The 17,306-nt window shown below is 37.8% G+C and overlaps 1 protein-coding gene across 1 annotated transcript; it reads left to right on the forward strand.

Moving 5' to 3' along the window:
- Positions 1-25: 25 nt before the first annotated feature.
- On the forward strand, positions 26-16,415 carry LOC127449362 (ras-related protein Rab-22A). The gene is made up of 7 exons (XM_051712727.1): positions 26-339; positions 1,904-1,983; positions 3,641-3,722; positions 10,550-10,621; positions 11,273-11,379; positions 13,668-13,777; positions 14,815-16,415. Exons 1-7 carry the CDS (start codon positions 304-306, stop codon positions 14,916-14,918), a joined length of 591 nt encoding a protein of 196 aa, XP_051568687.1. The 5' UTR covers positions 26-303; the 3' UTR covers positions 14,919-16,415.
- Positions 16,416-17,306: the final 891 nt, after the last annotated feature.

Genomic DNA, 17,306 nt, shown 5'->3' on the forward strand with positions numbered 1-17,306 from the left:
TCAATGTCGATCACGTGACGCGTCAGCCGGAGTTCAAGATGGCGATCGGCGAACAGCTCATAACGCAACTAATCGATTGCTAATTTAACGAAATCCTGTTATAATAATAAATAACGCTCTGTACGTTATGTCGTCATTTAATGCCAGCATCTGATTCCGTGTTCCACGTTAAGACGGTGGTTTGTGGATATATAGAACTATTTTGTGTTGTTTTGTAGCTTACGTCAAATAGAAATAGTTGCTGATCAGCTTTATGAAACCGTCTGGAATGTTTGGGGAGTTTTTAATAGTTTGGAGGTCAATATGTCTCTAAGAGAGCTGAAAGTATGCCTTCTTGGGGTAAGATTGCTATTCACTTTTTATGACTTGACGTTGCCATGGTGGCTTGCATTGTTTGCTGCATATTTTATGTTTTGATCGCTCTGTTGTTCCACGATTATCGGTGTTGATGTCAGTTTTGACTTGTATAGAAAGTGTCAGCGGTTTTACTGTACCTGTTGTGTAAGCTTTGTTGATCTCTGAATCATGACAGTGACATTTGATGACGCATTTAAGCCCCATTCAGAAATGGATGTTAAATAGTATCTAGACTAGAGAAGTTGCCAGTAAAGAAACTTTATCAAGAGATTTCTGGAATGCATGTGGTTTCCATTGACTGTATAGGACAAATCAAAAATCTAGCATAAGGATTTCATGACGCGATTTTTTTTATTATTATTTATTTATTTATTTTTTTTTTTTACTAATACCTATGTTTACCCGAAATGGGTGACCAATGTGTGGTTTTGCCTTTGCAATCTGTAATGGTTAGTTGACATGACATTTCAAACAGCAACAGCCGGATCCTGCAATGCTTTTAAAGATTCATTCATCACATCGCAGGGCCATTTAAAGGGATAGTTCACCAAAAATGAAAATTTTCTCATCATTTACTCACTCTCATGCAACCCAAGATGTGTATGACTTTCTTTCTTCTGCAGAACACAAACGAAGATTTTTTGGATAATATCTCAGCACTGCAGGTCCATACAATGCAAGTCAACAGGGTCCAAAACTTTGAAACTAAAAAAACCATGTAAAGACAGCATAAAAGTAATCCATACAACTCCAGTGGTTAAATTCATGTCTTCAGAAGTGATATGATTGGTGTGGGTGAGAAACAGATCAATATTTATGTCCTTTTTTACTATAAGTTCTCCTCCCTGCCCAGTAGGTGGCGGCATGCACAAAGAATGTGAATCGCCAAAAGCAAAAGAAGAAAAATTTGAGACTGAAGATTTATAGTAAAAAAAAGGACTTAAATATTGATCTATTTCTCACCCACACTTATCATATCGCTCCTGAATACCTCGATTTAACCACTGTTGTCATATGGATTACTTTATATGCTTTTTGAGCTTCAAAGTTTTGGACCCTGTTGATGTGCATTGTATGGACCTACAGAGCTGAGATATTCTTCTAAAAATCTTCTTTTGTGTTCAGCAGAAGAGAGAAAGTCATGAGGGTGAGTAAATGATGAGAGTATTTTCATTTTTGGGTGAACTATCCGTTTAAATGAACTGCATTTTTTTTTATCGTGAAAGATTTACCATTATACAAATAATTATTGTATAGATTTCAAGTTTGACCTTAAACAGTTAACATTTTATGTTCATGTTGTCAACTACCCATATACAGAAAACTGCCTATTGATTTACTGTAGTCACCATTTTTAGTGGTGTCAAATTTAATCACCTTGCATAAAGGTTGGCACAATTTTCTTATATTGCCTGTATTTACTGTTTACAAATATACTAATGTACTAATAGCCTATGTAGTTTTGGCTATTTGATCTGTCAGTATTCATTGATTTGATTTAAGATGTCTGTGTGTTTTGTGTATTGATTTTCATGTTTTCTCCTAGGATACAGGGGTTGGAAAGTCAAGTATCGTGTGGAGGTTTGTGGAGAATAGTTTTGATCCCAACATTAATCCCACAATTGGGTAAGTCTATTGCACAACCCGCTCACAATGAGGTCAGACTGACTGTGATACAGTTACAAGCAGGTTTTGGGGTAAAGCCAAGAACATGTCTGCGTCATGTATACTTCATATATTTGGCATAAAGAAAACAAAGGCTATTTTCATACCATTAAGAAATTTCTAATTTTTTTATTCCATTTTATAACTTTTTTGCATTGTGACATTAAATGATAATGTATTTAAACATCATGTTTTGTGTGTTGTTCTCTCTATTTAATGCTGATTTAAAAAAAAAAAAAAAAAGATTTCTTAAGTGTTTTGAAAATGATGTCTATATGCCAACAATCGGAATGGTACAAAAATAGGCTTAATTTTCTTCACGTATTCTTACAGCCTTTTTATTTTCTTTTGATTTTGTGGTGACCCAGGCATGTTTTCATGAGATTCACCCTTTCATATTTTCAAAAGCAAACACAGCAAGCCGTGGCATGTGCTGAAATGAAAGCTGTTTCAAGTAAATAATGTGATACTCTGGCAGTTGAAATTTCCCCTGTGTGTAAAAGAGGGAGTTTGTATCAGAAGATATGGTTTAAAATAACAACCTGATGGATTATTTGTTTTTATAATGTAATAAAATGTAATTATGTATATTTACAAAATGACTGGTGTCATATTGTAACAGAAAAAGGACGGGCAAGGAGGAGGTGGGAACCGGCAGAACGGTCAACGTAACTTTTAATGTCAAATATAAACTTAAAACAACATAAAACATAAGACAAACAAACATGCAGCGTGGCCGCGTGCGTCTCTCTCTCTCTTGAACCGGTGTCTCCGGCTGCCCTTTATCTCGCTCTCCCGCTGATCAGCTGATTCAGAGCCAGCCGTGCTCCAACAGGGCCCTGCCACGCCCTCCTCCTCGTCACACTCCTCCCCCACCTGATTCAGGCCAGGGTGCCACCGGTCTGACTAACCCTCCCCCCATCTCTGGGGGGGAGACGCTGCCCTTCCGGCCGTTCTGTCAGCCAGTGGTTCACCCCGCCTCCTGTGAACCTGGGGCTGAGACGAGGGGAGGTGTGGGGAGAGGGAGAAGGTGAGCGGAGACACAGAGAGTGGAGAGAGAGAAGAACTTGCTCGGCAGCTCCCAGACGCACTGTCGCACGGTCCTCAACCGCTCCTCCGCCCTCTGGCGGACGGCAGCGAGTCCTCCGGCCCCTGGTGGACGGAACCGCTCCTCCCCTTCTTGGCAGACGGTCGTGGTTCCTCCAGCTCTCGACAACCGACATTTAAGCCATTTAATACACAATGTATGTTGTATAATATGTGTTCCACTTTAAACTCACATCACTGTGTCACAGATTTTAAGTGTAACCCCCTTTAATTGAGTTACCCTGGAAAGACACTTTTAAACTTTGTACAGAGGTCTATGAGTACGCCTGCATGGAATTTGCACCTTTGTTCTGTTGAACGAAATGTGGGGGGAAATCTGTGGAATGGATTTACATGTTGTAAAATGTTTTAAATGGAGCTGAGAATTCTAAAATTGGCCAAATAATTTTTATTGAAAAATTCTGCAGAAACTTGCAGAGCATTCTGAGTGTGCATATTCCATTCATGTCTACTTATTAGTATTGTGTGTGCTTAAAATTATATTGATCTGTCATGTTGATCTTATTTTCAGAGCGTCATTTATGACAAAGACAGTGCAGTACCAAAATGAGCTTCACAAATTCCTCATCTGGGACACAGCTGGACAAGAAAGGGTAAACACCTTAACAATCACTGCACAAACAGTCGGGTGACACATGCAAAAACTGACAGCTATTAAATAATACAATGTTCACTCCGTTTCACTGTGTATGATTGCAATGCCTTTATAATCCGACAGGGGGCAATATTGCTTGCACTTATCACTTTTGAGCATACGTATGTGCAGTATGTGTGTGTTTAGATGAACTATAATTATTTTTCTCACTCTTTGTACAGCTCAGAAGTTTGAACACACTGACTCATTTTTGACTTGTTGTCACTCTTTTTCCATCAAATGCTTGTATGTAGGAGAGGTGGCTGGCGTGTCTGAGGTATGTCAGTGTGAGATGTTTATTGCCAGACCAGTTAGGATATGACAACAGTCTTGGGGCTGTTTGGAATATGATCTGCGCTTATGTTTGTCTGTGATGTTATGTGATGCTGCTATATGTAGAATGCCAAGCTGCCCACACAGGCCACTAAAAAATTGTATCATACAAAGTAGGTGTGTCCAAACTTTTGACTGGTAGCGTGTACAGTATATAATGACTAAAGTTGAGCATATGGAGACTGAAAAATGGCAAAGTCTTGGCCTTATCTCGCTCGTCTTTCCTCATCTGGTCCCGTTTATTGCTTTGATGTATTTCCAGTGGTACGGATGGCGCAAGCTCATCATCGTGGCCTTTGAGTTTTAAAAGAGGTCACGCCTTCTTTGCTTTGCTTTGTTCAAGATGCCCCAGAGTTCGTTGGGATGAGAAGTTAGGCTTTGTCAGAGATAAGATTTGAGAAAGAGCAGTTGAAGCCAGAATGTCTGTCTCTCTCCCTCTCTTTTAGTGTCTTTCACTCCAACTCAATGTTGTATTGTTAAGACAAGACAGTTCTGTCCACAGATTCCCATACTCTGCCAGGAGCTGTGAGCTGGCTTTTCAGTGTCTTTCAGGCTCCTGATTGAATAATTATCCAAAACAGCTTTTTATAACAGCACTGTAGCAACTATAGAAAAGCCATGTCCATCTGTCTGTCTATCTGTCTATCTATCTGTCTGTCTGTCTGTCGGTCTGTGTGACATTCTATCTACCTGTCTGTCTAGTCTATATGTCTTTCTGTCGTTCTATCTACCTGTCTGTCCGTCTGTCTAATCTATCTGTCTGTCGGTCTATCTAATCTGTCTGTTTGTCTGTGTGTCGTTCTATCTGCCTGTCTGTCTGTCGTTCTGTCTACCCGTGTCTGCCGGTCTGTCTGTCTGCCGTTCTATATGCCTGTCTGTCTGCCGTTCTATATGCCTGTCTGTCTGTCTGCCGTTCTGTCTGTCCACCTGTCTGTCGTTCTATCCAATCAGTCCAATCTATCTGTTCGTCTGTCTATTGTTCTATCTAATTGTCTGTATACCTGTCTGTCTGTCTATTCTGTCTCTCTGTCATTCTGTCTACCTGTCTGTCTGTCATTCTATCTACCTGTCTGTCTGTCCGTCCACCTGTCTGTCATTCTATCCAATCAGTCCAATCTATCTGTTCGTCTGTCTATTGTTCTATTTAGTTGTCTGTATGTCTGTCTGTCTACCTGTCTGTCTGTCATTCTATCTACCTGTCTGTCTGTCCACCTGTCTGTCGTTCTATCCAATCAGTCCAATCTATCTGTTCATCTGTCTATTGTTCTATTTACTTGTCTGTATACCTGTCTGTCTGTCTATTCTGTCTCTCTGTCATTCTGTCTACCTGTCTGTCTGTCCACCTGTCTGTCGTTCTATCCAATCAGTCCAATCTATTTGTTCGTCTGTCTGTTGTTTTATCTACCTGTCTGTCTGTCGTTCTATATACCTGTCTGTCTGTCCACCTGTCTGTCTGTCATTCTGCCTAGTCTGTCTGTCTGTCGTTCTATCTACCTGTCTGTATGTCATTCTATCTAGTCTGTCTGTCTGTCATTCTATCTACCTGTCTGTCTGTCATTCTGTCTAGTCTGTCTGTCTGTCTTTCGTTCTATCTACCTGTTTGTCTGTCATTCTATCTGTTCTTCTGTCTATTGTTCTATCTACTTATCTGTCTGTCTGTCTGTCTATTCTGTCTCTCTCTGTCATTCTGTCTACCTGTCTGTCTGTCATTCTGTCTACCTGTCTGTCTGTCCACCTGTCTGTCGTTCTATCCAATCAGTCCAATCTATCTGTTCATCTGTCTGTTGTTTTATCTACCTGTCTGTCTGTCGTTCTATATACCCGTCTGTCTGTCGTTCTATCTGTCTGTCTGTCTATCTATTTATCTGTCTGTCTGTATGTCTGCCATTCTGTCTTCCTGTCTGTCTGTCATTCTATCAACCTGTCTCTCTGTCATTCTGTCTACCTGTCTGTCTGTCGTTCTGTCTACCTGTCTGTCTGTCATTCTATCTACCTGTCTGTCTGTCCATTCTATCTGTTCTTCTGTCTATTGTTCTATTTACTTGTCTGTCTATTCTGTCTCTCTGTCATTCTGTCTACCTGTCTGTCTGTCAGTCTATCTACCTGTCTGTCTGTCCACCTGTCTGTCGTTCTAATCAGTCCAATCTATCTGTTCATCTGTCTGTTGTTTTATCTAGTCTGTCGTTCTATATACCTGTTTGTCTGTCGTTCTGTCTGTCTGTCTGTCTATCTATTTATCTGTCTGTATGTCTGCCGTTCTGTCTTCCTGTCTGTCTGTCGTTCTATCAACCTGTCATTCTGTCTGTCTGTCATTCTATCTACCTGTCAGTCTGTCCACCTGTCTGTCTGTCTGTCGTTCTATCTAGTCTGTCTGTCTGTCGTTCTGTCTACCTGTCTCTCTAACTTATGGTTTTCTTGCTATAGAAATAGCAAATATTTACAGTGGGGTCCAAAAGCTTGAGATATGATTTAATGGCGTAAAATAAATATTTTGATTATATTCAGATTCTGTACTATTTCTAGCTCATTGATTATATGTAAGCAAATTTGTGAAATTTACCATGTTTACTCCTTTGCACAAATTATGTTGATAAAACTATTTGTAAAGGGGAAAAAAAGATGCATTAAATCAGAAAAATCCAAAATTGAAGCATTTTCACTAGTACTCTCAGACTTTGGATCCCACTATAAGAATTAGAGAGAAAAAGGTGGAAGAGAGAGCTCTGGAGACAGCAAAATAAATTTGAAGAGGTAGTGAATGACTGACAGAAGTGGATGATAAAATACAAATGAGATTTGGAGAGGGAGAAAGTGAGACCACACAGTCTGGAATGCTGGGACGTCTGTGTGAAGACATCCTGCACCTTGAATCAGAAAACAGCTAAACTGACACGTTTCCTCTTGCTTGTGCAGGAAGTTGTAGGGCCAAAAATAGCTATAAATGTGAGAGACTTTGTCCGTCAAACTTGATTTATTTGTTTTATAAGAGAAAACGAAATGGGAAGGGCTGTGTTTTTTCTGGCACTGACTATTTCAATTAAATTATTTTTTATGAATAAAGTAATACACTAGTATGGTTGCCGAATGAACTGGTAGAGATGAATTGTTATTCCTAGATGCTGTACTAAGCATTCCAAGCACTTATTACTGGTGCATTGATTGCATGGTTTCTTCTTTACTTACACCATTTAATGTGAGTTTACATCATTGTCACAAAATCCACATTATTAATTGTATAAAAGTGGCCTATAAAAATAACTGGACACTTTAAGAGTGAAAGTAAAAAATGTATGGATTTTATTTTTAAATTTTTTTTTTTTTTTTTGCATTAGTTGAAAACAAATGATGCCAGACCTTTTCTCAAAACTAACCTCACTATTCTGAGCCATTTTTGAAAAACCTTTAACTTTATCACTTCCATAGTCCCGTCCAGTAGTGTTGAGCAGCAGTGAGATGGCAGATCAGTCAAGAGCAGAGAGCCAATCAAATCAGTGGGCGTTTACTGTCAAGTCTTAATGGAGAAGCAGCACTAAAACTGAGTGTTTGTGACAGAGGGTCAGAATGGGGGTGGAAAATGATCATGTTTCACAAATATATGACAATATATTTGTGCAAAAAAAAACTTACTAATATCATAAGTGAACCTCAAGAAACAAATTAAAATAATAAAAAAGGCATGTTATGACCCCTTTAAGGCCACTTAATTTGCCAAAACATTGCATTTGATTTTATTTTAAGATTCAGAATAACACACTAGCTAATTGCACTTATTATTTCTTATTATTACATTATTTCTCAGGACAGCACATGCCTGTTGTTATCAGAGAATGAAAAAACCCAAACCTGTTATCTAGTACTGCTCTTTTGTTCTCTTTTTCGCTCTCTCTCTCTCTCTCTCTCTATCCCATTCAATCTTTACTGCACTTTTCCCCTCTTTTTGGTCTTTTTTTTTTTTCTTCTTCTGTGGAATGGCACACTGGATCCAGCTTGTTTTTATTAATCTGTGTCTTTTTTTTTAAATATTTTTGATGACCGGGGTCGGACTCGTAAAACCCAAATATGCTGTTCTATAATGATTAAAACACTAACTGCTTCTGACATCGCGCTCATCTTTCCCTGGATGGCTCCCACATGTGTTGATATGCATTTCCCCGCAGTTCCTGACTCAAGCCCCCTTGGCATTACCGCTTGAAATTCAAGTCTCCTTCAGGGTTTAACAGTGGCTCATGTCTAGGGGTTTTCTGCATGGTTTTCCTAATCGGCTGCCTGGAGCTATGTTTGAAATCTGAAAAGGAACATGTTGGAATAACATTTGTTTATTTGTGTTTGAGTTGTCTGTGTAATTTGGTGTGAAACTCTAAGGAGATCTCACCCAAAATGTACAAATTCTCTCAAAGTTCTGATAATAATCACATGCAGGTTGGGATCAGCCGCCCTGCTCCAAGAAGGAATGTAGTTGGGATGTTATCGGTGATTGCGTTTACATGCACATTCTTACACGATTATGCTAAATTATATAGATTATGCTATATTTAACCGACGACATGTGTGGTCATACAAACGCCTTAAACAGTTTTCCTTTATGGAGGCAAAGTCATAAACGGTTTAAGCATAAACCTATCGGCACACCTAGATTTTCGCCCATTATCCTGATTTTGCATTGCATGTAAAGACCTTTACAGACGTTCTTATTAAATGTGTGCAAGTGTTGTGTGCATGCCTGGTTAAGTTTTGACATAAAAATCAGGGAATAACCTGATGATCTCATGTAAATGCGGTTTTCTTGCTTTGTCGAATATTTGAATAAGCTGGTTTTTGGTAGTTAATCAGCATACTGGTGTGCATTAAAGACTCTGTTTCCAATAGGTTCATACTCTGGTTAAGCCAGGTTATGTTAACATGCTCCAAAACTATTGGAATATTCATCTATATATGATTATCAGCATATTGAGAATAAACTAAGACATGCGTATTGTGTACATTATTTTCCTGCTATACACTTCTGAAAATTCTGGAGATGCTTATTGTTGTGATTTATTGTGCTGTGTTTTAGTAATTTTGAACAGTTATATAATCAGATCATTAATACTAATCCTTGTTCTTAACAATAACACAAGTGTATGATGAATTGTAAACATACATGAGGCTCATGTAGGCCATGATGTTTTCTTTTAATGTTTGTTAGATGCTACTTAAAATGATCTTTCTTGTTACAAAAAGGTGTTTCTTCAAATATCTTGACTTTTTACAACTATCTGTATCTAAAACTATCCAGAATTGCCTTTGTTTGGACATGCACAGGTGAACTTTTAGCTATGGTGGATATTCTGAAAAAGATGTTTACATGAAAAAAAAAAAAAATTGCATGCACATTAATATCAGAATATTCTTGTGCAATTAAAAATATATGTTTTAATTTGAAAACACATTGATTTTGCTGTGATTATTACAGTAGAAAGTCATTTTCATTCACAGAATATGGAATGTTTCTAAAATGCTCTCCGTTACCTTTTACTTAAATGATGCCGTTAGGAAACTGAAAACTGAGTTTTCAAACAAAATTAAAGTGCATGTGGCTTGTGTTTGCATGCACAAGAATATTCAAATATTAATCAGAATTTGGTGATATTCTGATAATGTAAGTGTAAACTGTGTTTTGGAAAGGTCAGAAACTGTTAAAGGAAAAACCAATTGGGACACACAGTTTTCGCTCTGCGTGTACACACCGCTTCCAGTGTTCTGGCAGCTTATCCAACGTGTATATGTTTGTGTACAATTTGACACAAAAAAAAAAAAAACAGAGAAAAAACAGATAATTTAAAGTCACGTTAACTTTTTTTTTCGTTGTCAGGTTTTTTCTTTTTTCTTTTTCTTTTTCTCCTTTTTCTCCCAAATTGGAATTCTCCCAATTCCCAATGTGCTTTTTAAGTCCTTGTGGTCACGTAGTGATTCGCCTCAGTCTGGGTGGCGGAGGACGAATCCCAGTTGCCTCCGCGTCTGAGACCGTCAACTCACACATCTTATCACGTGGCTTGTTGAGCGCATTGCCACGGAGACATAGCGCATGTGGAGGCTTCACGCCATCCACCGCGGCAACCACGCTCAACTCGCCACACACCCCACCGAGAACGAACCACGTTATAGCGACCACGAGGAGGTTACCCCATGTGACTGTACCCTCCCTAGCAACCGGGCCAATTTGGTCGCTTAGGAGACCTGGCTAGAGTCATTCAGCACGCCCTGGGATTCGAATTAGCGAACTAGCGAACTCCAGGGGTGGTAGCCAGTGTTTTTACCACTGAGCTATCGTTGTCAGGTTTTCATAATGAACTGGTTTTTATAGTTATCAACAAATTGTATATATAAACACACTCCATAAAAGAGTTTTGTTTTTCTTGGCCGGAATATTTCTTTTCTCTCTTTCCCTTCTCTCACACTGTGTTTTGCCCTTAGTTTCGTGCCTTGGCTCCCATGTACTACAGGGGCTCCGCTGCAGCCATCATTGTGTATGACATCACTAAAGAGGTACTGAAACATTTCTTCAATATTGCCTCATAAATCTTGCTGCTGGGAAAGCTATTAAAGGGATAGTTGACCCCAAAATAAAAAAAAATCTGTCATCATCTACTCACCCTCATGTCATTTAAAACACGTATCTCTCTTTTTTCCGTGAAACTCAAAAGTTATGGGCTGAATGCAAGATATTTAGTGAATAATGGCTATTGTGTGGTTTCGGAAGACTTGGAATATAGCCCTCGAGTCATATAGACAACTTTTTTTTTTTTTTTTTTTATTTCATTTAAAATTTTAGGTTGGGCAGTAGATTCTCTCGTTTTGCGGTCAGACCAGCAAAGGTGGGGTTGGGGACCTTGGTCTTCCAACATCCAACCAGGGTGGGGGTCATCTGAAGTTTCAGAGCACAAAAAAAAACCTAGGGGGGCTGCCCACCCCCCTTTGACTTGGCCATGGCTTTTTTGATCCTTTTTGTAACATGGCAGTCACTTTTTGTTGTATGAAACAAAAACAAAAAAAATAATTGTTTTTTAGGCCTTATAAAGTCCATCACATTTTAGAATAGTTGATATATGAGCATTGCAGTGGATGTTAAAGTTTAAAATCTTTGACCTTTCAGCAGCAGGATGTGGTCTTGAAAATCTCCTCTACTCTCTCACTCAGGAATCATTCCAGACTTTGAAGAACTGGGTGAAGGAACTTCGCCAGCACGGACCACCCAACATAGTGGTGGCTATCGCTGGCAACAAATGCGATCTCACGGATGCCAGGTGAATTCCACCGTCCTTGCCACAAAAGACTCCACATCCTGTCATCTCTATTCAACTTGAAGTGATGCACGCACAGTGGCTGTCAACTCAGTTTGATGTTGGGAAAAGACCCGCATATTTGCTGTCAGCTTGTCTTGACTCATTGAAAACAAGCTCGCACACGTCCGTTACTATACGCGCAACACTCTGTAATTTATCTTTCCAGTTTAAATTGCTTCACTCTTCCCACAGGTCCAATGATATATCTTGGTTCACCATTGCTTTCTTTGGCAGTGCGAGTCAGCTGTCAGTGTGGTTGTATTTTACTTCTTAAAACCATAAAGACCAAGACGTCGAATCTGAGGAGTAGCAATTGCACCGCAAGCGTTTAGACACTAAATATCGGGGAAAATTCTTGCGATTGTTCAGTCTGGCACATAAAACGTAGTTGCTGCATTTTATGGCATATCCAGTGCTGTTCTCAGTGATCCACAGCCATTGTTTATTACACTTTTGAAAGTTGATTTTATTGTTTTTTCCCCCAAAGCATAAGAGTTCTTTTCCAAATGTAAAATATCTACTGCTTTCAAGCTCTAAAATAAATGCAGATAACTGATGTCATTACCCTAATACCCTGTCTACAACGGGGGCTTCCATTGACTTGACAGCTTGAAGCTGTCTACACTGGACGCATTGAAGCGAACATTATAAACCGTTTATTTGTCTTGTTGGCTGGAGTAGCATCAGCGTGTGAAGCTCAAAATGGAACGGGACATACGTTTACTGTCAGAGTGACACAATGCAACACAATGGACACTTCCAGTGTAGACATCATCATCATATCTGATGATAATGGGAATGATATGCATTTGATGTAATGCTTGTGTCAGGTGTAAACAGCGTGTCAAAAAATAATCGAAATCCTGTTTAAAATGATATTACCAGTACATATTACTTAAAATATATGCTTAGTGGACAATAAAACGGGAAAAATGCCATTAACTTGCATTGAATGAGGGGTGTGAGACCAACCTGGTCTCATAGAATCACATTTCTATGCCTACATTTTTGCTAAATTTCTTTTAAGTGGCTTGATTTATGCATCATGGATGTTTCCTGGGGAAATAAACACTAGTGGCGTTACAACAACGACTATTGACTTTCACAAAAATCACCCGTGAAACAGCAGATTAATTCATAAACACTTATTTTTTGCCCTGTTCCTCACACAGTGCTATCTTGTGACATAAAACACACAATTAAGTGCACAGCATTTTAACATTTGAGTTACATAACCAACTACATTTACAAGCTTGTTCGAATGTGATCAAATTGCGTGGCAGCTCAACTGATAAAGTGTAGCATTTGCGTTGAAAATGCGCTGGACGAGTCCTGAAGAACACGAGTCGACGTGTGAGACGAAAGTGTCATAGAAGCAGCACAAAATTACGTGGTTGCTTTAGCAATTCCGTTTTACTTCTCGTATTTGCGTTTATGACACTATTAGTAAGTTTTAGGGTAGGGAGGTCAGTTTTGTTGATTTAAACCTCTATAGAGTATTAACATTATGAACCTCATCTGTTTGGGAGAAATTTAACTCGCTTTTAGCGCCACTTAGTGGACATTTTATCTCATAACTGCAGCAATATGTATAATAAACCATCTAATATCATTTTGTAAAAATGTCGCCACAGTTACATAATTTTCATGAGATCAGACTGAGAATATCATTGAGACATTAAGTGTGGGCTCTTTTGACTTTGCTTTAAACAAGCCAGCAACGGCCTAGCAACCACCCTAGCGTTGTGGCGGCAATTTTTGAACAGGAAAGCACCAGTGACATTTTCCTCAAAAGATCTAGTTTTAATGCCTGGATGGATAATCTAAGAGAGCAACGCATCAATAGAAAATGGATCTGTTGTCTGTGTGACTGACCTGATACGTGTAGCACAGGTGCAATCTGATCAGCACCTGTGATCAGGTGACAGGTGCACAGAGAACAGCCTGCGCACAATAGTTGCACTCAAACATCCTGCCGTGTGCTCGTTATTCACCACCATCACATAAAATGCATGTTTAAATATGTTTTCCGCCCACTCAAATATTCTCCCACACTCCCATGGTATCAATAAAAATTATTCTAATGATAAAAGACCCAGAATAAAGCAAACATGCCGCAGTTTTCTTTTATTGTTTCAAGATTGGTGTGGTTTCTGCTGAATTGTAGGCTACTATAATTACTGTATTACTCATTCTTTTTTAACATCTTTCCTTTTCTGCTGCATTGTTTGTGTCCTTTTGTTTTCCAGGGAGGTGTCAGAGAAGGACGCTAAGGACTATGCTGACTCCATTCACGCCATATTTGTTGAAACCAGTGCCAAAAATGCCATTAACGTCAATGAGGTCTTCATTCAGATCAGTGAGTCAATCCCTAACTAGTCATCATCAGTGCTTTAATATCCATATGTATCCATAGGAAGACTATAGAAATCTATTGTCACTCATTCAGAGTTGTAGGTTTGAAAGTTCATGTGATTTAACATGCCTCGATTGAGCTTTTGAATCAACTCGAATCACGTTTTAATAAATGCTTTCTATTATTTCTTGATAATGGAATGCATGATGTATAATTGATTTTGATGGTGGTGAGAATAGTCTTTAGGTGGATACTTTTTCTCAGCACTTGGACCCAGGGCAGTGGATGAGTTACAGAATGTGGATCTTTTACCACAGAGTTTGGCAGTTGCCCCGTTGTGGAACAGGCATTCCTGTGGGTGCATGAAGCCACTTTTGTCATTTTGTACCTCCGAATGAAGAGAGTGAGATCTCAGCAAAACAGGCTGCATGTGTGACACCCTCTGCCAAAATCGAGTTGTTTGGAGTCTGATTGTGTGGTGCCGGCTTTACTTGTAGTTATAAACTTTAATTATTATGCACCAGGGATGGAAAAAGTATTTGGTAACTTTTTAAAATAAGGTTCCATTTGTTAACATTAGTTAATGCATTAGGTATCATGAACTAACAATGAACAATACTTTTACAGCATTTATTAATCTTGGTTAATGTTATTGTCAACATATAGTAATAACACATTTTTTTATCAAAAGTTGTATTAGTTAACATTAGTTAATTTACAATGAACTAACACTATATTGACTATTGTATGTGACCATGAACTATTTTATTTTTATTAACTAACACTGACAAAGATGAATAAATGCTGTAAAAAATATATAGTTCATTGTTAGTTCATGATACCTAATGCATTAACTAATGTTAACAAATGGAACCTTATTGTAAAGTGTTACCAAGGATTTGAAACAAAAAAGACACATTTCATCTTTAACTGAGAATTTTTTACTTTTACCTCTCTGTACATTACAGTATCTTTTAACTGCCATATAAATACTGTAATGTTCTAATCTCATTTTATGTACTTTTTTTTCTTTTTTTCAGGTCAAAAGATCCCCGTTTTAGACACAGATGGAGGGTCTGCGGTCAAAGGCTTCAAACTACGTCGGCAACCATCTGAGTCGACCCGAGAACGCACTTGCTGCTGATGCAGTTGTAAACAATCCAGCCAAACCCTTGTCGACCTCTCACATTCTATCCATTAGTAACCAAGGAGAATAGCAAATGAAGAATGTGATGTCATAGAGGATGTTACTGAACTTCCCTGTGGAGCCAAAATAAAGTTCAGTTAAGAATGGAATGAGATTTATACTCCTGATGCAGAGCAGAACAAATGCCCACCTAATGTTGTTGTATACTCATCTTGCCTGCTTTTTGGCCCCATACGGGCATCCTTAGAGATCTATTCCTAGGCTCTAGATCACTGCCCAGAATCAGACAGCAACCACCTGCTGAATTGATCAGATACTGTGCTGTCTTGCTCTCTCTCTCTTGTTCATCTGCAAAAGCTTGCAAAACTTTATTTTTCCTTTAAAGCCACTGATTGTCAGCTAGAACATATTTACAGTTCCAGCAGTCTGTCCAAATGCAAGCAACATAGCTTTCTTGTCTCTCTGTTTTTGCAGATCTTTGGTATATATAGTATACAATTTTTTTAGAAAATTTTGGAGTCGTAATTCACCCCAAAATCAAATGTAAGATGATATATATATATATATATATATATATATATATATATATATATATATATATATATATATATATATATAACATAATATTTTGCTTAAAGAAAATTAAACCTATTTTTAGGATCATGAAGAGTTTTTGCATTAAAGGAATGTTCCTGTTTCAATACGCTCAATCGACAGCATTTGTGGCATAATGTTGATTACCACAAAAATTATTTTTTTCTTTTCTATAAAAAATGCAATATTTTGATGTTACAGTGAGGTTATTACAATGGAAGTGAATGGGGACAATGAAAGTGAATATGGCCAATTTTTGGAGGGTTTAAACACAGAAATGTGAAGCTTAGAATTTTATAAAAGCACTTGCATTAATTCTTCTGTTAAAACTCATGTATTATTTGAGCTGTAAAGTTGTTTAAATCGTCATTTTAGTCATTTAAGGGTTTAGGGTTTGTTGACATTTCATCGTCATGGTAATGAAATTGTAAAATTGGCTTTAACTTTACACAGAAAAGGTAAGTAGGCAATATTAACACACTAAAATCATGTTTACACAAATATCCTTTATGTCTTGTGGTTATACTTTTGAAACAGTGAGTATTTTAACATTCAAAAATTGGCCCCCATTCACTTCCATTGCAAGTGCCTCACTGTACTCTTGATTTTTGCTTTTTTTTTTGTTTTTTTAAAGAAAATGAGGGACGAGTCAAAGTACATTTTTGTGGTAATCAATATTATGCCACAAATGCTGTCAACTGAGCTTAACTTGTATTGAACCCGGAATATTCCTTTTAAGCGTTCTTTTTACCACAATGCAAAAATTCTATTTATTTTAATCCTCTTGTTCTACTTCTTATTGCTGTAATGCAAAAATCATAAAGTATTTATACATCATGGTAGTATTTTTACTGTAATACAGATTTGTAAAATAAAAACCTAATTTAATAAGAATCACCATTGAGAATAATGGGATTTTAATCAAACTCAAAAGTACAACATCCGGATGCAGTACTGTAATGAGAAATTAGTACCATTAAGATTTAATAATATCACAATTTAAAAAAAAGTTAATGGTACAAAAATAGGTTTCGTATTCATGCGAAATCCGATTTCTTCATTTTTTTTTTTGTGAAATGTGTACATGTCTGTGTGTGTTTTTGTGAGTCATACTCAAACACTAATGCACCACAACAGAAATCTCAAGAGACGTCTTTATTTCTGTAGTGTATGAGGTGAAGTAAGGCTGTGTGTGCTTCATGAGGACAATTATATACCAGTATTTTACCTGTATCTTCACAAGTGGAAAAAATAAAACTGTGGCCGAAAATCAGTGGCTGCACTTAAAATATATCTCAGAGTAAGGAGATAAGTAATTTTTTTTTTTGGCAAATACTAAATAGCACGAGAAGTCTGAGCCTTATCCAGCAGTCCCGTAATGAAACGAGATTATGTATAGTTGTATTTGAAGTTTTATATATTAAGAATGTGTGCCAAAACATTTTGAAAGGATCCTTCAAGGTCTGTTTTTTCCTGTTCGTCTGAGCTTTGTATGACTAAAACTGTAACATTTTAGGAGTTTAATCCCGACCCCTATCTTGTAGCAGATGCATGGGTCAGTAATGTTGATGGCAGGTTTGAGTGACATCACCAAAACAATTTGCATATTTAGTCAGTTCACAAGTAAAGATAACATTAGTAACACATTCTTTCCTCCATTTAGCCATGTGCTGCTGTCAGCTAGGGCCATATTCTATTCAGCTCGATATTGGACAAATAAATGGTTAGAATAAACTTTTATGTTTACAATTAAATGTTGTACGACACTTGACCATTGTTAATGTTTGCCGT

This window comes from Myxocyprinus asiaticus, chromosome 12 (genome assembly GCF_019703515.2).
Source record: "Myxocyprinus asiaticus isolate MX2 ecotype Aquarium Trade chromosome 12, UBuf_Myxa_2, whole genome shotgun sequence".
Lineage (NCBI taxonomy): Eukaryota > Metazoa > Chordata > Actinopteri > Cypriniformes > Catostomidae > Myxocyprinus > Myxocyprinus asiaticus.

Bases quoted from the DNA above. Each gene is read 5' to 3' on its own strand.
- LOC127449362 (XM_051712727.1), top strand. From the start codon at position 304: ATGTCTCTAAGAGAGCTGAAAGTATGCCTTCTTGGG. The intron at 340-1,903 runs GTAAGATTGCTA...GTTTTCTCCTAG, and splicing joins TGAAAGTATGCCTTCTTGGG to GATACAGGGGTTGGAAAGTC. The intron at 10,622-11,272 runs GTACTGAAACAT...TCTCTCACTCAG, and splicing joins TGTATGACATCACTAAAGAG to GAATCATTCCAGACTTTGAA.